Source organism: Chlorocebus sabaeus, chromosome 21, assembly GCF_047675955.1.
Source record: "Chlorocebus sabaeus isolate Y175 chromosome 21, mChlSab1.0.hap1, whole genome shotgun sequence".
Taxonomy (NCBI): domain Eukaryota; kingdom Metazoa; phylum Chordata; class Mammalia; order Primates; family Cercopithecidae; genus Chlorocebus; species Chlorocebus sabaeus.
Genome location: NC_132924.1, coordinates 11,443,851 through 11,468,464, shown reverse-complemented (window position 1 = coordinate 11,468,464; position 24,614 = coordinate 11,443,851). Strand labels below are relative to the sequence as shown.

The 24,614-nt window shown below is 43.1% G+C and overlaps 1 protein-coding gene across 12 annotated transcripts in view; it reads left to right on the top strand.

Annotated features, from left to right (window-relative positions):
- The window catches only part of IKZF1 (IKAROS family zinc finger 1), a 103,215-nt gene extending 80,238 nt beyond the window's left edge, over window positions 1–22,977 (top strand). For 6 of the 12 annotated variants that reach the window (XM_037988283.2, XM_037988292.2, XM_007981332.3 and 3 more), the window contains 4 exons: window positions 1,038–1,205; window positions 5,849–5,974; window positions 10,233–10,367; window positions 18,460–22,977. In XM_037988283.2, the coding sequence (XP_037844211.1) occupies window positions 1,038–1,205; window positions 5,849–5,974; window positions 10,233–10,367; window positions 18,460–19,169 (1,139 nt within the window). In that variant the 3' untranslated portion in view covers window positions 19,170–22,977. The remainder of the gene's footprint in view (window positions 1–1,037; window positions 1,206–5,848; window positions 5,975–10,232; window positions 10,368–18,459) is intronic. The other 6 variants (XM_037988296.2, XM_037988285.2, XM_037988289.2 and 3 more) reach the window with 3 other exon arrangements.
- Window positions 22,978–24,614: the final 1,637 nt, after the last annotated feature.

The following is a 24,614-nucleotide window of genomic DNA, read 5'->3' as shown; positions in this document are numbered from 1 at the left end:
TACTCAGTAGGACAATAGCGTATTTCTTTTACTCAGATACCTGTTTATCCCTTTGTCAGCTCTGGAATGGAGACACAGGCGCTGCCACACAGAGCAGAGGGTCAGGTGTTTTCTTAGTCACAGTTGCAGCAGTCCCACCCTGGAAAGAATTCCTTCATAACGACTAAACTGCACCTCTTAGAATACCTGTACTTAAAATATAATTTGTCTTCTATGGATATAGACGAATAATAGCTTAAATGTTTTAGGATTTGTAAAGAAAGAAAAAGCTAGAAATCTCAATGCAACTCTGACTTGTATGCCCTGCCATAGGGAGGTTTGGGACTTTTCTTTGGAAGATGGGGGACTTCCTTCACAGTTTCTTAACTTCTCATTTTATTCAATCTTTCTCCATCTCTCTCTCTCTTTCTCTCCTCCTCACGCTCTCTGTCTGTCTCTCTCCTGATTTGCCTGCTTAGGGACAGACAGGTAATGGAGAAGAAATTGAAAGGGAAAATACAGGGAAAATGTAAATGAAAAGAAGTTATTATAACTGTTATAATGAAGTGCCTTTCATTTAAATATAAGAATGTAACGCTGAAATGAACTTGTGATCCTGAAATGCATTTTTAATGAGTTTCCTTTTTATTTTGCTGCTTCAGTGGCATATTTTAAAGACCCTTTGAAAAAAGCCACATTAAAAACCCCACCAAATGCCACAACACGCAAAATTGGATATTGGTTTATTCCAAAACTGCTGATCAGGAAGAGTGGCTCTTCATCACAAAATGTTGCAGTCACTTTATTTAAATGAGTTTGAATTTGCATTGTGATGTGCCATTCTGATTTAGGGAAAAAAAATTAGATTTTCAGATCAAATTGACCCAGCCAGTGAAGCGTTAAGGAGCTGGCAGGTTTAGTCTGAAAGCCTCGTGTTCTATCAAACCTGCAGCCGGTGGAAGTCACCAAGCCCCCGTGGGAAACAACTTTCTTGTAGCATCGTCCTCGTGTCCCCACGCTGAGTTTAGTTCTCACCAGCTCTCCTCTCTCGGTCCCAGGAGAACGGCCCTTCCAGTGCAATCAGTGCGGGGCCTCCTTCACCCAGAAGGGCAACCTGCTCCGGCACATCAAGCTGCATTCCGGAGAGAAGCCTTTCAAATGCCACCTCTGCAACTACGCCTGCCGCCGGAGGGACGCCCTCACTGGCCACCTGAGGACGCACTCCGGTAGGTCCCCTGGGCGCAGTCCGGGGCTGTCCGGGTGTCCCGGGACTCCTCCGCTCTGCCTGCATGGATCCCGGATTGTATCCTTGCTGGCTAACCTTGAGTACCCCCCAGCTCGCAGTCCTGCATTGGGTGTGGGCCGTCGCTTCTTTGACATTGCCCCATCCGCCCTCCCCATATTCTACTTTTCCCACTGCACCAGGGAGATTGGGCGCAGGGAGCCCCATGCACGCACACGCACTCACACACGGAAGTCTCACCTTAGGTAGCATGTTTCAGAACAGGCCTCCTCATCCCGTTTGTCAGGCTGGTGTGGTTTCCATAAAGGATTTTGCGGGAAGTGTTTTCACCAAGTGTACTGCTAAGACCCAAAACGTTTTCAAGTACAATTCTTTATGTTGTTAAGTCCCACTTTGGAGTGTTTTACACGGGTGTAATAGGTTAGCTTTTTTGCAGAGCTGGTAGAGAAGGGTGATTTAGGGCACACCCACCCAGATTGAGCCCAGTGTGGCTCTCACACCAGAAACCAGCCAACACCACAGTTGCAGAGGCCAGTCTGGGGCTGTTACCAGATTTTAGACAGCAGCCTTTCTCTTTCAATTAGACAGATAAAGTACAACCCACATAGTCCGGAGTCTTAGCAAGATCATCATAGACATAAATGCTCCATTATTCTCAAAACACTCCCAGCCTGTAAAGTCCAAATCCACTAAAGTTTGGTTAGATCCTCTGCCTCCTGAGAAATAGTCCTGGGTGTTTCATTATCCAGCAGTCCCATAATTCTACAGGGCAGAAGAAGAGAGGCTCTTGGCCAGCGTGTCATGGATCATGTTTGCCTACAGTGTGGTCTATACAACATGACACGGCACAGGTCTCCTTCATACCGTCCGGTTGGGGATATTTGCTGTAGCATACTGCATGAGGCTTTGGATGTGAAAGGTTGATGGCTTTTGTCCTTTCCCTCAGGGGGCCTCTTGCCCCAGCCAGCCACCAGCCAAGGCCCTTCTCCAAGCAGCAGGCTCTCTAAGCAGGTGCACTGGGGGATGGCAATGCCTCAGACCAGCTGCTCCTCACCTACCTGTGGTAGCAGGATAAGGAGGAGCCTCCCTCAGGGAGGCGGATGTGTGTTGTTTGTGGAAGGTCTGCAGCGGCCCAGGCCGTCTCTTCCCAAATGTGATGCATGTATTCAATGGTTGAGGGTTTTAGAGGCTGCTCATTACATCCATCTCTTTATCACACATTTACTGAGTGCCCCTGGGTGCCCATTCTGCACAGAAGACCTCAGGTGCACACAAGGAAAGCACCAGTGTGTTACAGGAGGCATGACAGAGCGTCTGAGGGCACAGTGGGAGCATAAGGAAGGGGACAGTGGGTCCTGGGGTGGAAAGTCAGGAGAGACTTCCCATAGAAGGGAGGGGCTTGTGAAGTGCATGCTGGAAGGCGAGTGTCTGAGGTTTGCTTTAGAGAAGTTCTAAACGAGTGTGTGAGTCAGCAGTAATCCCAGAAAGGGGTGTGGCACCCATGTTGCCAAGAACTCAGTCTCTCTCCTGGCAGGTGACCCTTGTAGTAGCTCACCTAGTTGGCTGGAGACAAAAAAGAGAGGAGTCACAGAGGCCAGTACATCACCTCCTTTCCATCCTGACCTTCTTCGTGGTGGTGCATATGGAGAAGGATCCCCACATGCTCTCCATCAGAAAATTGTCATGATTTGAGTGATTTGACTGCCTAAAAACTTCCAAGAAAGGAGCTGTACCAAGCTGAGGAGTTGCTTGCCCCAGAGGGCGGGCAGGTCAGCAGGCGGGCCATGGAGTGGGACACTTGCCTTGTTACAGAGGGACAGGGAGAACGGGTGGTTCGCCTGAGATGGGAAGACAGTAGCATGACGTGAGCATCTTTAAATGTTCACGTGGGTGATGAGCATGTACGGTGGTCCCACCTGGAGACAAAGGTGGTACCTGGGCCTGACAGGCAAGGCCTATGGAGGCCTCAGTTGAGAGGACTGTGCAGTCTGTGTGTCATGCTAACAAGTGATCTAGGAAGAAGCTTCACATCTGTTGTTTCTAAGGAGCCATGTAGACATGGACACAGTTGGCAGCAATATTGCCTTGGGTTAGTGGGAAGCACCGCTTCCCATGTCAGTGGAAAATACAAGCACTCACTCTTAGGTTGACACCAACCATAGGTCATCATCACTTCTAGGTTACTCTCATTGCAATGGAATCTCTCATGCACATCAGTCCTTAAGAGCAGAGCTGCTCTCTTTCGTCTCTTGTTGTGGAGTTGGGACCATCTAGTAGAGTACTTTATGTTACTCTGGCTCCAAGCCTATGTATTTCATTTGAGGCATGATGGTATCCTACTCTAAGTACCACTGATCACTTGAGTAATTACAGAATGGTGGTAGACTTTGGACCGTGTATTTCTATTCTGGATCCATGGATGAGACAGTGGAGAAAACCCATCATGGATGCAGGGCTGCTAGGGATCTGTCTGTCCGAAAATGCTGTAGAGACACACACTGCTCTTGGGGAAAAATCAGCGATGATTTCTTCAACATGATTTCACTGAAGTGAAATAAGGACTTTGGCCTTTGTCTGGCAAATTCAAATGTGGCCACACTCTACTCCATTGTGGAATGGTGACTCCCCTGTCCCATTAAAAATCAGGATCAACATCACAGCTTTCTCTAGCAACTGGTGGTGGCCTGAGGTCTTATGAACTAGCATGTTAGCAGGGAGAGAGTTAGGGAATTTGTCCCATGCTGACAGCAAGAGGGGACTGGGGGAGCTGGAGGGGTGGAGAAGTGATCTCCCTTCCTGCCTCATGGCTTCCTTTGGAAGTTGCAAGCTTAGAATTTCTTTCCCACAGAATATTGGGCTATGCTGCAAGAGACACTTGAGTTCAGTTGTTTACAGTGAACATAGTTCTTATGTTCCAAAGTTAAAATCAATCATATTTTCAGAAAAATGGGTATTCAGACACCATGTCATATATACAGGAAGCAATTTGATCATGGAATTTACTGAAGTTATAGCTTTTTCAGGAAAGGACATCGAGTGGTTATCTATAGCCTATTAATTTCTAAAAACAATACTCAATAAAATGTGCAATTTTAGGCAAAATTCTGTGTTTCAACATTATCTCCTGATATTGGAGGTACATCACTTTATGTAGATAAATAAAGATCCTTTTCATTCTCTATTAAATGGTCCAGAAGTCAAATTTTGGCTTTCATGTTGGTCTTCTTCCTGTAGCTTCTGTTCACCTAGGAAAGACATTTAACCAACATAAGCTTTGGCTAAACCATTGTACCAGACATTCTATTTGGATGCTCTTAATTTTTATACAATACTTTGAAATATATTCAATAAAACAACATGAGAAAGAAGTAGAAGATTCTGCTATTAGGTTGGAAATTTATATTCCTTATATAAGTGATTAAAGATACTTTATTCAGTTTGTCTCTTAAAATGGTATCTACTGAAGTCCTTAAACTTAGGCATGATATGAATTCCTGACTAGTCTTTCTCTTTCCTAAAATATCACTCAGTAAAATCCAGAAAGGACTAAACCTCATTATATAGAACTGCACTGCCCAATACAGTAGCCACTAGCCACATGCAGTATTTTTAATTTTTAATAAGTTAAAATTAAACAAAATTAAAACTTCAGTCCTCAGTGGCACTAGCCACACTTTTTATGTCAAACAGCTACATGTTGTTGGTGGCTACCATATTGGACAGCACCAATAGAGAGCACCTCTCTCATGATAGTAAGTTCTGTTGGACAAGGCTGATCTAGAAGCTACATCATCCTAAAGCTCTTTGGCAAGAAAGCAGAGCTTTTCCATAAGCTCTGTTTATGAACAATGTATTTTGTATTTTCTATGTATATGTACGTAAAAATACATATACCTAGAAATATATGAAAATACATATACATATAAATATACATATACCTAGAATAGAAATATATATACATAGAAAATACAAAATATTTTGTATTACATATACATATGCATGGAAAATACAAAATACTTTGTCTTACATAATACAAACATAAGATATGTTTATATTATGTAAGAAAATACATTTGTGAAATAATACACTTATTTCATTCAAGTATATTTGTCCAGCATGGTTTCTTAGAGACCTCAAGTTACCCAGTTTAGCACCTGGAACTGAACTCACTCTGGCTATGTTAGATGTAGCACCAGCGTCATGGCAGATCCGGCCCACAGCAGAGACCAAGGCCTACTCTGGAGGCAAATCTGTGGACAATGTGGCCAACACACGGGCCTTCCTCACATCTCTGTCCGGTCGCTGGCATCCACATTATAACATGGCAGCGGCTCATTTTCTCCAGTTAAAGGTTAGGCTTCCGTGATTGAAGCACGAGAAAATTTGGTAGTCAGTAGACAAACTAAGACAAAACAAGAATCGCGTGAGTTCTTGGTACAATGAAAGAAACCCTTGGCCACCAACATTTTTGAATTCAGGAATTTTCACCAAGTCCATCACACTTTTATCTCTCAAGGGTAGAATTTTTTTTTAAACTTTTTTGGTAATAATTGTATTGCATGCATTTCCCTTACACATAAGGCTGGCATTTAATTGGGGTCTTGAACTCAATTGTGTTTTCTGCAGTTGGTAAACCTCACAAATGTGGATATTGTGGCCGAAGCTATAAACAGCGAAGCTCTTTAGAGGAACATAAAGAGCGCTGCCACAACTACTTGGAAAGCATGGGCCTTCCGGGCACACTGTACCCAGGTAAGCGCTGCTGCTCGGAGGCCAGCCTGGTGGGCTCTCCCCCCAGCATGGTGGGGAAGGAGGGCGCTCTGCATGCAGCCTTAGGAGCAGAGCCTTGGGCCTGCTTCCTGCTGGGGCTAGGAGGGAGGAAAGTTTTTGGCCAATAACATCACAGTTTCACCAGTAGCACATTGTGCTTTCTAGGTCCTCATCTGACCAGAGAGAGCTTGATTTTAAAACCCTTCCCACTTCCGATCGGGAGAAACTCCTAGGATAGCAGTGACCTTAAAAGTTTTGGGGTTGTTTTTTGGATGTTGGTAGTTTTAAAACAACAACAAAAAAAAAAACAAACAAAAAAAACACCTCAAGTAGTGATTATTTCTTTGTAAACAAAGTAAAATGTATAATCTTATTTTAAAACAATTTTTTAACGAAGTTTATCAAATAAGAACTTTCAGGCTGTGATTTTAAGCATCAGTTCAGACTGAGGGCAGGGTATCCACTCGTGCCTGAAGAGTAAGGTTGAAGTTTGTTGGAAGCCCCTGGTAGTTGATAGTATTGAGGTTGTCGAAGGATGAGACGAAAAGTCGCTTCTTTCTCAGGAGCTGTGATGCTCCGCTGTGTTGCATAACGAGATAGCACTTGATTCCAACCCCAGAGCCTGTAGAATAAATGATGTGGAGAGATTACCAAGGAAGGCTGGATTTATCTGGAGGAATGGCAGTATTATAAAAGGTTCTTCCCTAATTTTTAAAGAGATAAACAATTTATAAAGAGATCATATAAAGCTAATCTCTTTCAAAACAGTATTCATTTATCACTGCTCCTGGAAAAGCCATCACTAGACTGTGAGGTCGCAATTTAACGAATGGTGGAAAATGTATTAAGCCTCGTTCATTCACCTTTCGGACTTTAATAAATGGTTCAAAAGGGAAAATTCACCAGAGTACCCTCAGATTATTAGTGGCAGATGAGAGGAGGAGAAAAGAATGTTGGGAATGGCTAAAAATTGATTCCAATTAGTCTTGGCATGGAGAGGCAACATCTCACCTGGCCAGAGCTCTGCAGCCAGACTGTTGTCTCCTTTGCCAGTCAGCCAGGGATCTGGGGCTCACAGGTGATTCCTCCAGGTCTCAGTTTTCTCCCTGTGAAATGGGAAGATATCATTAAATTATCATTTGGCTTCTTTCAAAATCTCAGGTCTAGAATGGAAAGGCATTGAAGGTGAGTGGAAGAGAAGAAACTGGATGTTAAAATAATAATAATGTAACAGTTATTAATTCACATGACTAGACCCCGGGGCAGAAGACTAATGGATGAGAAGATGATTATGTTCCTTTGAAATAAAATGTCAACACTCAAATATTGTATTTTTCTGTAAAAAATAAATGAACGGGTCTTGGAAGGAGGTGCTCCTAATGATGTAGTTTACATATTAATGCTTAATAAGCCATTTTATTTACTCAACAAATATTTACTGAGGACTTATAATCAATAATGCCAAGCCCTATTGAATACAGGAATCTGATATGCACATAGAATTGAAAAGACAAAAGGAACAAAAGAAACAGACAGTATATCATTTCTGTTTCCTCCACTGTTTTCATTACCAAAGAAACAAGCTGCAGTACACGAGAGCTGCTTCCAGGGGAGCGGGAGAAGCAGCATTCATTTCACTGAGACCTGGGTTTGAGTTCTCTGTTTTTGAATGTGACCCAGAGCTCATCGCTTAAATGTGAGTGATGATTCGTGCCAGGCCAACCTCATAGCTGCGCTCTGAGAGAAACATAAGGGGGTGGATCCAGGTGTGAGCAAGAGCCTAGACATGCGTCAGGTACTTACCTAAACATGGATGTTTAGGTCACTGACATACTGATACCATCAAGCTAATTCTTCTCTGTTAGTCTCTATGTCAGTAAGGCTACATGCCAGTAATGTGTATTAAATATTACCTTGTGGTGAGTATCAATTTCACCCTAAAATGTTAATTTATTCCCTTTGGTGGTTAAGTTACTTGGACTACCATAGTGATGCCTCTATATCCCCTCACTCAGGAGGTATGAAAGCTTCTCTAAGGAAGGAGCAGTGGTCTGGTCTCAGTGTGGCAGCAGACAAAGCCAGGCTTGCACTTAATTCTGTTGAATTCTTTCTGTCTGGTATGGCCCCAAAAGGTGCAGAATGATCATAAATACCTTTAGACAGTCACCTTTGGTTTTTGCCCTTGCCAACACCTAGCATTTGTAGGTGCTGCTGGTTTAAGGAACTTGGAGTATTGAGGGCTTTGACAGAAGTCTTCCTGAGCTGTGCTTGGGACCAGGAAGGCAGGCAGAGCAAGCTTGGTCATTTCAGCTGTGCTGTGCCTGGGTGGGTGGAACCTGTGCCTTCTGATGCATCTCTCCTCCTCTGTCCCCCTCTGAGAACCCCTTGTCTGTGCTCAGATGGATGGGCAAATAGTCTCTTCTCCAACCCCCAAAGCCCCCTTAGATTGGGTGAATTCAGTAAAATCAAAGCCTCTATTAGGCGATATAGGAAAAGATGAATTTTCTGAATATAATTTTCTTTAGTAAAAGGCTTTTGGTCACCTGTTATAATTTCTTAATGTCTTTGTGGAAAAAATAAGTTTCTCTTGAGCCTTTGGTGCACAAACAGAATCACCAGCCCTTGGAGGTGCATGTATCTAATGACAGAGCAGCCCGTGACTCGCGAGCATCAGGCTCACTTGTTCCTTGCTGTGATTGCTTCTGGGGGTGGAGGCTTTTGGGAGGCCCTGCACCATGGTGCAGAGGAAGACCCCTGACTTCTGGGAGCCCTGGGCAGGCTGTGGGCACGGCTTTGCAGAGAAAGATGGACATGTAAGGAAGCATATTAACTTAATAGATGAAGTGTGTGACCAGTGGAATTGGGTTTCATGGATTTATCTTTATCTTGCATATAAATCAGGGTGTGGGCTATATATGTTTGCCCATTTAATTAAAAAAACACATATTTCAAATGTTAAAACATAAAATATACCAGCAACAATAGCCAATTTGACATACATGTTTTCAAAGTAACATTCATGATATCAATGAAGGCATCAAATACTTACAAATGAAGAAAACCAGCAAACCATACTGAGGCAAGAAAGAAAACATGGGAGATTGGAGAGGTAGAGAGGTCTGGATGCTGTCCATGTGCCTCTGCCCAAATTACCGTATCATTTCAACATAAAACTGGCTTGTAAATTTTACTGGAATCTGGTAACCATGTATCATAAAGTATCTGGATATATATATGAGATAATTGGCAACTTTTTAAAAGAAGAGTAATGTCAAGTGATGTATGAAAATGTAGCTGAAATGGATGGAACTCTTTGAAGAATAGACAGATAAATCAATAATAGAGATGGATAACCTACCGAAGACCCCGTGATAAATCAGCATGAAATAGCCGAGGCAGGAGGAAGCGTAAGACAGGAATGGTATTGGAAGAATCGATCAGGCATTTAAGATAATCAGTTTATATTATCAACTCCTTATAGACTAGGATACATTGCCGGCAAATGAAAGAGTTACATTTTTATACCTCCAACCACAATAACTAGATGTAAATATAGATCCAGCTATGCAGGATACAAAGTTGTATTTTCAATTTTGGAAAGGGATGACATAGAGCAATCAAGAGTGACTAGAAATGGCCCACACATCAACATTTGCCTCCATAATTTCTAAATTTTCTACAACAGTCGGGGTGCTTTGATTTTCAGGAGTTTGCTGTGTGCTCAGGGATAAGGGACTCTGGGTTTTTCTCCACATTGCCCAGATCTGCTGTAGGTTCTTGGGGGCCACATTTTTGTATCTCAGATCACTGTGCTGGTCCATGAAGTCAGACATTAGGTCAGACAGTTCTTTGCATCTCAGAGGGCTGCTGTTAGAGACTGACAGACGTAGTGGATTTAGGAGTATTATGAAAAGTTCAAAGGACTTGTCAAAGGGACATCAATACTTAATCCCAGTCCAGTCTCTGGCAATGGTGGTAGTGCCTGTGCATTTGGACTTAAAGAGGATGATGTGTGGTGCGCAGCTGTTGGAGGAAGAAGCATTTGCACGTAGCTGGTCGTTGGCATTGCTGTGGCTGCCTCTGCCTGTCTGGCAGTGTTGCTGGGAAGATTAGAATTAATCTCTAGGAAGGGCCTAGCTCTTGTAGGCACTTAACAAATGTCAGATTTAACATTGGAGCGACTGAACCCTTTAAATGTAAGCCTTTCTAAACTGGCCTCTCTAACTGTCTTTGACTTTAGTCATTAAAGAAGAAACTAATCACAGTGAAATGGCAGAAGACCTGTGCAAGATAGGATCAGAGAGATCTCTCGTGCTGGACAGACTAGCAAGTAACGTCGCCAAACGTAAGAGTTCTATGCCTCAGAAATTTCTTGGTAAGAGTTAAATGTTTGCTGTCTCTTAAAAAAAAAAAACTATGTGGGTGTTTTAGTTGCAAGTAGAAATTAGTTGAGGGTAGAAGAAAGAGAAAAAATTCTTAATTTTTCAAAAGCAAAAATTGGTAAGCTTAACATTCCTTAAATATCTTAGAATTTTTTCCAATAAGTGTCTTAGAAATGACAAACCTCCCATCAGTTTTTCCTAGATGTGGTTTTGCAGCATCTGGGGGTGCACTGTGATCTGCCTGTGGACATCACTCCTACGGGCGGCTGCACCAGCGTGCACAGGGTGGAGAGTTTGGGACTGGCTTGGCTAGGGGATACCACACTGCAGGACACTCCAGGCCTGGCCGGCTTCTCAGAGCTTCAGATCCTCATTTTTCACATGAAGCTCTTAACTCTCCCCTTATGGGGGACTCTGAAGGGTTAATGGGAAGAATCATACAGGGACTGGCCCCTGAGAAGTGTCCAGTGAAGACAGGGCTTAGCTAGGATTGCTGTTTTGCCTAATGCTTTGCGGGATAAAAAAAAAAAGAAGAAGAAGAAGAAGAACATGCTTCTCTCTAGGAGTAATGCCCAGAGTAGGTGATAGACGCATCACCACCACCATCCAGTCAGACGCTGCAGGGACGGCAAGCCAGGGTCCAAGTGGAAAGGCGGTAGGCTTGGGAACCAGCTCAGAGTCAATACACAGCCACTGCCACTCGCCAACTCTGTCACCTTAGTAAAATGGCTCTGCCCCTAGAGCCTTGGTTCCATGCTTTAGTATCCTCACAGGGTGATTGTGAACATCCCATGACTCCGAGATTGTGAAAACATTTAGAAACCCTCGGGGCGAAGGTTAACTCTGTCCAGGAAAGAGGACCATTAAAAGCTTCATGAGGCTGAGAGGCACCTTGGAAGAGGATTAGGGTTTCAGCACATTCTAGGTGTTGGAGGAATGGGGGAATCTAGGCAGATGTTTAAGATCGATGAGAAACCATGCTGACCATGAGGGCTGGAGTGGGGGCCTAAGGACATGACAGAGGAGCAGGGCATGTTCCCAGCATAACTCAGGTGCCCTTGGGGAAGCAGGAAAAGGAAAGGTGTCCTAGGCAGCTCTGCCACAGGATGAATGGTTTCAGATACCAGGTGAGAGAAGAACCCTTCATTCAGTCAGCAGGAAAGAAGCATTGCCTTATTTTTCATGAGAACGATGGCTAGGATAGTAAAGACATCAAGTACCAAAAAATGACTGGAAAAAGAAGAGTGCAGAGGCGGTGGCAGCAGACATGGAAAGAGGGGCTTGTGAAGGAGAAGGGTTGCCGTCAGAGGAACATAGGGCTGAAGGCAGGGATCGGGTAAGGGAAACCGTGAGTCACACTGACTCCAGTAGAGTAGTGTGCCCTTGATGAAAAGGATAACACCAGGTTCTGGGAAAAGACGGGGTTCTGTTTTAGACGTGTTGATTTTCAAGGACTTCTGGTGTCTATGACACATGGGGAAATTGTGGTGGGAGAGAGGTGGGGCCAGAACAGGGGCTGGTGAGGCCAAGGGTCCCAGAGGGCTTCAAACAGGGCTCCATTTTGACCTTTCGATTAATTAGAGGTCTGTCATAGGGTGGCGGTTGAGAGGAGCAAGGGAGAGAAGGATTCAGTGTACATAAGTATGAAAGTCACTGGCTTAGCCAGTGGGGAGTTGTCCACATACACTTGAGCCTTTAGACCATGAGAACGAGGGAGGCCTTGCCATCCTGAATGGAGTAGGAGTGAGGTCCTGTGCTGAGCATAAGCTGTGGGATTCTAGCAGCACTGGGCACAGGGCCCAGCATCTGCTTGGAGGCCCCCCAGGTGGACACAGTGACAGAGAGATGGGTGGTGACTGGGATTTGGGCAGACATAAAGCAGCGAGTGTGTGCAAGGGGAGTGAAGGGTTACTGACCTTAAGAAGCAGGGACGGCATCCTCTGTCAGGTGAGGAGCCTGGAGAATGCTTTGGTGAATGAACATTTGCAGCCCCTTTTTAGCTTTTGGAGACTTGAAACCAAATGAGAAATTCATCTGTGAAACTCTACTGGAGCCACTCCCCAACCCCCACCCTTGTGAGACCACAATGTGGGCGTTGGCTTCAGATGCTTCTGTGTTAGTAGAAGAAATAAACAACACAGTGCTCTGATGAGGCAAGGCAAAGATGAAAAAGGAGTACCCAGGGGACATAGTAGGAACAGTGGAACGAGGGTAGCAGAAGAGGAGTTTGGAGCAAAAGACTCACAAGCAGCTGCATAATCTGTTGGTGATTGGCAGTTCATTTGTAAAAATGATGCCTCTTCCTGCCCTAAAATGCCTACCTTACCCCCGCTTCAACTTGATGAGATTTCCATCAGTCACTCCCAATGTGTCACGGCTTCTGCAGCCCTAAAATTAAGAGGTGAGTGAGTCTCTAAGGCCCCTCTCCGCTTCTTGGATGCTGAGTTTAGCCTTCATGTGAACGTGGAAAGAGAGTAGGAATACAGCTGGTCTCACACAAGCTGGCCCAATAGTGGCTCAGTTGGAAGAGCCCCATGCTTCAGAGTCAGCTCCAGCTAGGAGTGACTGGTGGCCTTGAGAGTGGTGCTGGGCTTAGTGTTGCCATCTGTGGGATGGGTGTGGGTCTGTTGCCCTGCCTCCTCCCAGAGCTATCCTGAGGCTCAGAAGGGGTGATGGATGTGATGGTGCTCCCAACACTAGAAAGCCTCTTAAGAATGTAAGATGATATGATTTTCATGATGACTATTGCTCAGAGTGGCATATAGTTTTGCTTTATTGATCCATAACCTATGATTAAAATTTTCTCCTTAAACTTTGACATGAGTGTGAATGAGTATTTGTTTTGCCAGCAACATTCCTCACCACCGGGGCCATTAAAGATTTCCCCCTCTGAGATCATCAAATACAGGTCAATAGGACTGATTAATCTAATTAGAAAAGGGCTTATATTAAATAGCAATGATAATTGTTGTTTTTAGTCTGTCTGGTGCTTGACTTGGGAACATTTTTGAAATAGAGAAAAACACAAAGAGGAAAACAACAATTACCAGTATTCATACTACCCATTATAATTATCTAGGTATATTTTCTTCTTTGTAAGAAAAAGAAACCCTGTTATATTGTTAAAATAACATGAAGTTAATATAAAGAATTTTAATGCAAAGATTAATGTTTTCAAATCACCACAAAGCCCAACATCCAGAAATTACCAATATTAAAAGTAGATAAGTAACATTCTAAATATCTTCTGATGCATATGTATGTGAGTGGATAGGCTGATGAACTAGGTGGATTGATGGATAGGTAAATATGAAATAAATACTTTCATAAAGATTCCAACATACCATAGATGCCTTAAATTCAAGAGGCGAAAAGATACCCGAACAAAACTAGAGAAGTGGCTTATCTTAAATGTCCTCTCACATAAAGGAATATTATTTTTAAAGGATCCTCTAAGATTAAAAATATGTATTATGAAAAACATTAAGAAATTTGAATTTTTTTAATCCAGTTGTTTCAAGTTAAGCAGTATTTACTGGCTCACTGCTTTGAAAAATAAGGACAGTATTCCAGTTCACATTCAGAGTTCCAGTGTTCACATTATCTTATTATTTTTACATTGTCCAGCTTTGTAATATTCACACTCTATTCTGTAATCATAATTCATAGTAGTTTATTTATTACTAACGCTATTTAAATAGATTCAAAGATCAGACCCTACCCTTTTATTCTTATTTCTGTTTATTTTGATTAATCTCTTAATTGATTGGACTTTACATTCAAGCAACTTTTTTTAAAAAGTTTCTATAGATGTTCTATTTCTATCACTGTATTGTGTTTGAGGATGTTGGCCTGTTGCCTTCGTATTTGACGAGCATTTTGACAGAGTCTATGATCTTGGGTCACTCTTTCTTTTTCTCCCTTGAGAACTTTTTAGATTTTGCTGATGGCCCTGCTTGTTGAATGTTGTTGTGGAAACATCAAGTCTAGTGTAACTGTTTCTTCAAGGTGATTTGCATTTTATTCCTGAATGCCTGAGGGTTCTTTCTTTAACCTTGAAGTTAAATACCCTAATTAGGATGTATCTTGGTCTATTCATTCTGAATAAAAAATACCTGCCATTTTATTTAAAAAGTCCCTTTTGTTTCTCTCTTTATTTCTGGGAAATTCTCTTTTATATAAATATGTTTTGTTCCATCTATTGTGATCTCTGTTGAGGGATACCAGTTGTCCATATGTTAGATAATTTGTCTTCCATATCTGTTAACAGTTCTTTAAGTTTTTTGTTTATTTCTCTGTCTATTTTTACATTTACTCACTGTTCTCTTGTGGTTTTCCTCTGTCAGTAATTTAATTTTTAGTAGTTCCTGTTCTATTACTAACTCTATTTAAATAGATTCAAGGATCAGACCCTGCCCCTTTTATTCTTATTTCTATTTTGATTAATCTCTTAATTGATTGGATGTTACATTCAAGCAACTTTTTAAAAAAAAGTTTCTATAGATGTTCTGTTTCTATCATTGTATTGTGTTTTGAGGATGTATTTTTAATCCATGCATTAATTCTGCAATAATATTATTTTGCTCTTTGTCTTGTCTCCTGAGATCTGAAATCTCTTTCTTCCTCTTACTCTATTGCTTTTGTATTTTATTTTGAATATTTTTAAAATTGATTCCATGTTATGAAGCAATTATGAGGCATTTCCTCTCTTCTTGGAATTAAGGATTTTTTCCCCTAGGAGGGACTCAATGGTCTGTGTTTTACCTCCTTTCTTTCCCTGTATTTTGTAGAAAATATTTTCTTAGTAACCCTGATATTTCTTTTCATCTTGCTTATTCTGCTTGGTCTGATATAGCTTGATTGACATTTCAGCCTTCTTCCCACTACATTTTTTTTTCCTGTGAGAGCTATTGAGTTTTCTAAATCCTGAAAGAATGACAAAGATGGGGTTGGAGGAGTCTGGTGAGGCAAAGTGCAGCCTTTGTTAAAATACTTTTCCTTTGCTCTCTCTCCCTCATCTGAAATTTAGTTACATACCCTAAGCCATCAGCACTGTACCTACTTGGGGAATGCTTTCATCCCCACAGGAGATTCTCTGGGGCTTCGAGCCATCTTCCTCTTCAATGTAGACCACAGAGGACTTTGCTTCTGTCCCAGGGAGCCTGCAGGGGCTCACTTCTCCATGGTCATCTGATTCTTGTCAGCCAAGGTTTCAACTGCTTTTCTGATCAGAACAGGGAAAATATACCTATTTGAATCATGTCTTTATAGATATGAGGTTATGAGGGAAAATGCTGAGGTTATTCTTGACTCACACCTAAAGATTTGGAAATGAGATGAGCAGCGAAGCTTTGCCCTACATCTCATTCCAGAATTTCTAGTCTTTGAGTGTGTGTCTGTGTGTACTCACACACACCATAATGAAATACATATTATATATAATTATGTTTATATATAATATTCTATGACTATACATGACCTGTTCCTTTAGCTGATTGCTATTGGTGAAATTTAGAGGTTTTTATTTTTCTTGTTTCATTGGGTATTAAGGAAGAGAAATTCTATGGTAATTTTCATGTGCCACAGTAATCTGACATATATGTTGATTTTTTTCCTACACCCATTTGTTGTGATACCAAGTTTGAAAACAACAGATTTCAGGGTTGCTTGGGAAACCACACAACCATGCCTTGGGGAGAGACAGGATGATTAGGTGGGAAAGCACCCTTTTGGTGGGGCTGTAAAGACTTCTATATTTAGCAAAATTGGCTACAAAGTCCATTCCCCTCCGTTTCTTGCGTTTCTTGCTGTGATTCGGTAGAGGGATAGACTTGGATACAAACTAGAATGGATTCATTCTGTTCTGGAGTTAGTGTAACAAGACATTTAGCTGCTCAACACAAAAACAGAAACAAAAACTTTGTGTGGTTTTAGTAATGCTATACAATTACTTCTTCTGACCTTTAATGGAGAGAAACACCACTTCTTTGGTCCCTACCATCAGCTTCATAGGGGTTTCATCCTGTTCTGTTTCTGGAAGGGCGTAACTGGCCATGCACAAATTTTCTTTCTGTAATCAGAGTATATGTCACTTCTGACCACCAGTAGATGAAAACAAACAGAAACTAGGCTATTATATGATACATATCCATTGCAAAATAAGACATGAAACTCAAAGGTACTTTATGGTATAATTGGGCATATACTCCTGGACAATTCGGTCACAGATTTTATAAAAGGACTATTAGTAAACGTATGAATTACAGAGTAGTTTATCCTTCTGTTAGTAAGAACCAGCTGATGACCTCAGTGTCAGGTGCAGCGTGGGAGGTGTTGGGACCTTCCCTTGCCACCACCCTCACCAGCCATCATCAGCCATAACTTGCACATTGGGGAAGTTTTGAATTATCCCTCACTTTTGCCCCTCTTCAAGCTGTTCTTTCCACAGTGAATGAGAAGGCCACTTCTTCCTTCAAACCGTTCATTGGTTTCCATTTTCTTTTAGACAAAGTCTCTGCCTAGCTGGCCTCTGCCTGCCGCTCCTGCCTACCTCTCCAGCACTGCCCCCACCTAGGGCTCTGGTTCCCCAACCTTCACTCAGTCCTGCCACACCTCCCAGCCCGTTCTCCCTTCAGAAATTTCCTTCTTGTTGTCCCCAACACTGGGACACAAAACCCTCCTTGTCTGGCTGACTCTTACAAGATCAGAAACCTGTGTAATGCTCTCATAGCAAGCTCCCCTTGTCTTCGTGGATTTCTCAGATGGGGAGGAATTATCTGTGCAATCATGCATGAACTTCTACCTACCCTCCCTTAGTAGCTGTCTGCTGCAAAGGATGGGGACCATTCTCACTTGCTCACCATTCTGTCCCTCTGCCCAGTCCAGATGTGTTGAAGGATGGAAATATACAGAGTAGTGGTAAAATATAAACCATTCAGACATTCCAAGGATGGGCTTATGTGCTTTGACTCATTTAGGTACTACCACTGAAAGTAGAACACAGCCGCAGTGTTGCCAGTAAGAGTGCAGACAGTTACTGTAATTAATGAACTTGCTAATGAAGCCATGATTTCATACCGAACTTATGACCAACATATTGAGAAGGTGTGCCTTCAAGGAAATTTATTTTTTGTATTACGATATTTACTACAAAGCTAATTGAAGAAGCCAAATCTAGGCTCTGATTTCACCATTGCCAGGGAAATGAGCTCACGGACTCCTATGAACTGATGATGTTAGATCAGAAGTTTCTCGAGGCCAGGGCCCAATCACTGCTGAGGCCTCAGCAATAGTTCCTTGTACATCAATAATTCTCAGTACTTTTTAAAAATAATAGATGAATAACAACTATTTTCCCTGTAGCTCCCTTGCTGTGCCTCCTACCCTCCACCACATGTTTCTGGGGAGCCCTGCTTCAGGCCTGCCAACTACAGATAATTACTTTTGAGTATCCTTTCCACTCTCATCACAAGACAGAGCTCATCTACCTTTGGGTTATTTGTCAAAAATGTGTCATTTTATTATAAAAATAAACAATCATCATGTATTTTGATTAAATTTTACACTAGATTATTAAAAGTATTAAATACATTAAAATTATTAATTTAACATTATATCACATATTTTAAATATATTGTATATAATGAATAAATTATTATGTATTTTAATTCAATAAATGTATAAGTTAGCCAGTTGTAAATTACTGAGAACACTCTACTGAAAAAGCATCATTTAAAATACACTATTTAAAATATTCAATGAAATACAATAACAATTAAATTAATCTTGTGTTCCCCTATTTATTTATTCATTTATCCAACAAAATCTCTTTAAGTGCCTATGATGGGTGGGTCCTGGCTTGGTGCCCCCTAGACAGATGCATGGGCCTTCCCCCAGTCCGTCAGTGTGGTGCAGGTGTGATGTGTCCGCAGGTGTGTGTGTATGTGTGCAGGTGTGGGGTCCGCAGGCGTGCTGGGCGCCCAGGTTCCCCCTTCCCTCCCCGGGTGTAGATTTCAGCTGCTGCTGCGGGACCTGACCGGTTCCGGAGGTGGCCGCGCCCCACTCACTGTCGCCTGCTTTCCACAGGGGACAAGGGCCTGTCCGACACGCCCTACGACAGCAGCGCCAGCTACGAGAAGGAGAACGAAATGATGAAGTCCCACGTGATGGACCAAGCCATCAACAACGCCATCAACTACCTGGGGGCCGAGTCCCTGCGCCCGCTGGTGCAGACGCCCCCGGGTGGCTCCGAGGTGGTCCCAGTCATCAGCCCCATGTACCAGCTGCACAAGCCGCTCGCAGAGGGCACCCCGCGCTCCAACCACTCGGCCCAGGACAGCGCCGTGGAGAACCTGCTGCTGCTCTCCAAGGCCAAGTTGGTGCCCTCGGAGCGCGAGGCGTCCCCGAGCAACAGCTGCCAAGACTCCACGGACACCGAGAGCAACAACGAGGAGCAGCGCAGCGGCCTCATCTACCTGACCAACCACATCGCCCCGCACGCGCGCAACGGGCTGTCGCTCAAGGAGGAGCACCGCGCCTACGACCTGCTGCGCGCCGCCTCCGAGAACTCGCAGGACGCGCTCCGCGTGGTCAGCACCAGCGGGGAGCAGATGAAGGTGTACAAGTGCGAACACTGCCGGGTGCTCTTCCTGGATCACGTCATGTACACCATCCACATGGGCTGCCACGGCTTCCGTGATCCTTTTGAGTGCAACATGTGCGGCTACCACAGCCAGGACCGGTACGAGTTCTCGTCGCACATAACGCGAGGCGAGCACCGCTTCCACATGAGCTAAAGCCCTCCCGACCCCCGCCCCACCCAGCCATCCCAGGAAAAGCACAAGGACTGCCGCCTTCTCGCTCCCGCCAGCAGCATAGACTGGACTGGACCAGATAATGTTGTGTTTGGATTTGTAGCTGTTTTTGTTTTTTGTTTGCGTTGGTTGGTTGGGGTTTGATTTGCTTTTGAAAAGATTTTTATTTTTAGAGGCAGGACTGCATTGGGAGCATCCATAACTGCTACCTTCCTAGATGTTTCCCCAGACTGCTGGCTGAGAGTCCCTCACCTGTTGCTTCCTAGAATCCCCTTCTCCAAGCGATTAGTCTAAATTTCCGAAGAGAAATAGATAAAACACGGCACAGCCTGGGAAGGAACGTGCTCGTCCCTGTTCTAAGCACTGGGTTTGCGCACCAGGTGTCTTTTTCCAGTCCCCAGAAGCAGAGAGCACAGCCCCTGCCGTGTGGCTCTACAGGTGAGCAGACAGGACAGGTGTGCTGCCACCCAAGTGCCAAGACAGCAGGGCCAACAACCTGTGCCCAGGCCAGTTTCGGGCCACATGCATCTAAGGCGGAGAGGCTACACTTTTGAGAGAAAATACTATTTTAAGTCATATTCTGCGTAGGAAAATGAATTGTTTGGGGAAAGTTGTGTCTGTCAGACTGCCCTGAGTGGAGGGAGACACTGGACTAGAGCCTTTGGGATCCTCCTGGATTCGCTGGCTTTGCGGAGGCTGCTCAGATGGCCTGAGCCTCCGGAGGCTTGCTGCCTCGTAGGAGGAGCCTGTCTTCCCGTGGGCATATCTGGGGAGCCCTGTTCCCCGCTTTTTCACTCCCATGCGTTTAATGGCCCCCAAAGTCTGTCACTACAATTTAAACACCTGTCCCGAAATTTGGATCTTAATTCTTTTTGAACCTCTCAAATGGCAACATTCCTCAGAAACCAAAGCTTTATTTCAAATCTCTTCCTTCCCTGGCTGGTTCCATCTAATACCAGAAACCTCTTTTCCTGAGGAAATCCAATCCTGGCCCTCATTTTAATTGTGTACATCTGTTTGTAGCCACAAGCCTGAATTTATCAGTGTTGGTAAGTTTCTTTACCTACCGTCACTGTATATTATTCTCGTTTTAAAACCCATAAAGGAGTGATTTAGAACGATCATTAATTTTCAGCTCAATGAAATACGTGAAGCCCAGCATCTCTGTTGCTAACACACTGAACTCATCTGTTTGAAACTAAGCTGTCAAACATGTTGAAGCTCTTTACTGTAAAGGCAAGCCACCATGTGTGTCTACACATACATAGGATGGCTGGCCCCGCGCCTGTAGGATATTGGAATGCACAGGGAAATCGAGGGACTGAGCCAGACCTTCGGAGAGTAATGCCACCAGATCCCCCAGGAAAGAGGAGGCAGGTGGCACTGCAGGTGAGAACCCTGCCCGTCCATATTATGACATGGAGGCACTGAAGCCCAAGGAAGGTGTGTGGAGATTCTAATCCCAACCAGCAAGGGTCTCCTTCAAGATTAATGCTATCATTAAGGTCATTACTCTCAACCACCTGGGCAATGAAGAATATACCATTTCAAATATTTACAGTACTTGTCTTCACCAACACTGTCCCAAGATGAAATGAAGCAACAGAGAGGAAATTGTACATAAGCACCTCAGCATTTAATCCAAACAGGGGTTCTTAATCTCAGCACTATGACATTTTGGGCTGAATACTTATTTGTTAGGCAGGAGCTCTCCTGTGCATTGTAGGATAATTAGCAGCATCCCTGGTCACTACCCAATAGACGCCAGTAGCACCCCAAATTGACAACCCAAACTCTCCAGACATCACCAACTGTCCCCTGTGAGGAGAAATCACTCTTGGTGGAGAACCACTGACCCAACTGAATTCTAAACCAATCAAAAGTCTGGGAAGCCCTCCCTCTCTCCCAAAAAAATAAATAGAAAAGCACTTGAAGAATATTCCCAATATTCCCAGTCAGCAGTATCAAGCCTGACTTGTGTTCCTGTGGAATCATTATAAATTCTATAAATGAATTATTCCCCTTCAGTCTTCAAAAATATATTTCCTCATAAACATTTGAGTTTTGTTGAAAGGATGGAGTTTACAAAGATACCATTCTTGAGTCATGGATTTCTCTGCTCACAGAAGGGTGTGGCATTTGGAAACTGGAATAAACAAAATGGCCGCAACAATGCACTGAGTGAAGGAAGAGAGAGAGAGGAGCCAAGGGCTTTAGACAGTTCTCCTTCAATATGCAATTACAGAGAAAGATGCGCCTTATCCAAGTTAATATCTGTAAGGTGAGAGCCTTCTTAGAGTCAGTTTGTTGCAAATTTCACCTACTCTGTTCTTTTCCATCTATCCCCCTGAGTCAGTTGGTTGAAGGGAGTTATTTTTTCAAGTGGAATTCAAACAGAGCTCAAACCAGAACTGTAAATAGTGGTTGCAGGAATTCTTTTCTAAACTGCTTTGCCCTTTCCTCTCACTGCCTTTTATAGCCAATATAAATGTCTCTTTGCACACCTTTTGTTGTGATTTTATATTGTAACACCATTTTTCTTTGAAACTATTGTATTTAAAGTAAGGTTTCATATTATGTCAGCAAGTAATTAACTTATGTTTAAAAGGTGACCATATCATGTACCAAAATTTGCTGAAGTTTATCTTCTAGCTGGTAAAGTAGGAGTTTGCATGACTTCACACTTTTTGTTGCGTAGTTTGTTCTGTTGTATGATGGCGTGTGTGTGTGTCTTGGGTACTGCTGTGTACTACTGTGTGCCTAGATTCCATGCACTCTCATTGTGTTTGAAGTAAATATTGGAGACGGGAGGGTAACTCATAACAGGTTGGCCTGTTGATTACAGCTAGTAATTGCTGTTTCTTGTTCCTCCCCCTCTCTGACACCCCAGCTTCCCAAGATGTGGAAAGCCTGGATCTCAGCTCCTTGCCCCATATTCCTTCTGTAATTTGTACCTAACGAGTGTGATTATCCTAATTCAAGAGTCACTAAAAATCATCACATTATAATTGCATATCAGCAAAGGGTAAAGTCCCAGCACCAGTTGCTTCACATACCAGCATGTTCCATTTCCAATTTAGAATTAACCACATAATAGAATCCTCCTGGAGAAAGAGCTGCCTGAGATGTAGGTTTGTTGTTATATGGTTCCCACCCCCCTGATTTTTGTGCTTTTTTCTTGTTTTGTTTTGTTTTGACTGCACTGTGAGTTTTGTAGCGTCCTCTTCTTGCCAAAACAAACGTGAGATGAACTGGACTTACGTAGACAAATCATGACACCAGTGTATCCTTCCTTTCTTCAGTTCCAGCAATAATGAATGGTCAACTCTTTTAAAATCTAGATCTCTCTCATTCATTTCAATGTATTTTTACTTTAAGATGAACCAAAATTATTAGACTTATTTAAGATGTACAGGCATCAGAGAAAAGAAGCACATAATGCTTTTGGTGCAATGGCACTCACTGTGAACATGTGTAACCACATATTAATATGCAATATTGTTTCCAATACTTTCTAATACACTTTTTTATAATGTTGTGTGTGGTGATTGTTCAGGTCGAATCTGTTGTATCCAGTACAGCTTTAGGTCTTCAGCTGCCCTTCTGGCGAGTACATGCACAGGATTGTAAATGAGAAATGCAGTCATATTTCCAATCTGCCTCTATGATGATGTTAAATTATTGCTGTTTAGCTGTGAACAAGGGATGTACCACTGGAGGAATAGAGTATCCTTTTGTACACATTTTGAAATGCTTCTTCTGTAGTGATAGAACAAATAAATGCAACAAATACTCTGTCTGCCCTATCCCGTGAAGTCCACACTAGCATAAGAGAAGGCCCATCAGAGCAGGAATCTGCCGAAACTTCCTCCCAGTGAAATCCCAGTATGAGAGGGAGAAGAGATGGACCTCGGGACAGCTGCAATACCACTTGGGAACACATGTGGTATCTTAATGTGGCCAGCGCAGCACTTCAGCGCGACAGACCTCCCGTCTACAACAGTGCTGGACGTGGGCATTCTGGGCCCCAGTCTGGAGGGTGGGTGGAGATAGAGGGCAACAAGAGATACATTTCCAGTTCTCCACTGCAGCATGCTTCAGTCATTCTGTGAGTGACCGGACCCAGGGTGGTGGGAGCACAGAGGACCGAGTGACCACAACGAGTACACCTTCAGCGTAGGCAGTTTGCCGAGCCACATGCTGTGCCAGGACTGAGCCAGTGATGGGAGGTTTGCCTGAGCTCTGCCACGGAATTGTACTACAACAGACTCTCTGTGGTGAAAATCCTTGTCCCTTTTGGATGAATAGCCAGACATCATTTGGGTTCAGATCTAGCAAATCAAGTGAGGTGACTACCTTTAATGTGGCACAACATCAGACCCAAACAAGATGAAACTCTAGTGACATAAACAGTGTATTGGGTTTCACATCCGGGCCTGGCACCACTACCCAAGAAGGACTTTTTAAAAGATCTTTGCCAAGGCAGCATCTTTAGGAGAACTTTTCAGCCTCCTTAGGTTACCTCATTGAGGGATCATGTTGTATACATGTACATATACATATAGTGATACATCTGTTTGCAAATTTGTCCAGTCATTTTTATAGCTACACCCTGCACATTTCCAGTGATCATGGTGCAAAAAATAATAATAATAAAGAATACCTACAGTTACTTAAAAATAACCTGGACTCAAACTAAGAGGAAAAAATAATTCAGAAGGGTGAGGGGTAGGACAAGAGGGTGAGAAATATGTTGATGTATATTTTTGTAAAACTGTATGGTACAGCCTAGCAGCTCAATGCCTTAGGAAGCTAGACCAGCAATGTAGTGACATAAAAGAGAGGTTCCAAAACTCTTTTAGGAGCCATGGGGAGGATGACAGCCTTCATTTCTTGGTTTTCAGTACCTTGTCTTTTACAAAGTCATAAGAATTATCCTCAACATAGCCTTTGACGCTGTAAATCTTGAGTATTCATTTACCTTCTTCTGATCTCCTGGAAACAGCTGCCTGCCTGCACTTCTCTTCCGAGGAGTGGGGTAAATTTAAAAGTCAAGCTATAGTTTGGATGTTAGTATAGAACTTTGGAATTGGGAATTAAAAATCAGGACTGGGGACTGGGAGACCAAACATTCCTGATCCCATTTCTGATGGATTTGTCACAAATTTTCTGTCAAAATAAAATGTCTTGGAGGTTATGACTCCTTGGTGAAACCCTCTCACATTCTCATTGGAAGCACATGGGTTCTCAAGGAACAGAATCCCTTTGGCTGTTTCCAAAACTCATGTCTTTTCTTTTATGGCCTCACAACTCCAACACACTGCCAGGCACAAAAGAGACACTCAAGGGATTGATTGAGCAATTGGTAAAAGACCCGGAGGAAGTTCTCAGACAACCGAAGCAGAAACTCCACATTCCTCCAAAGCC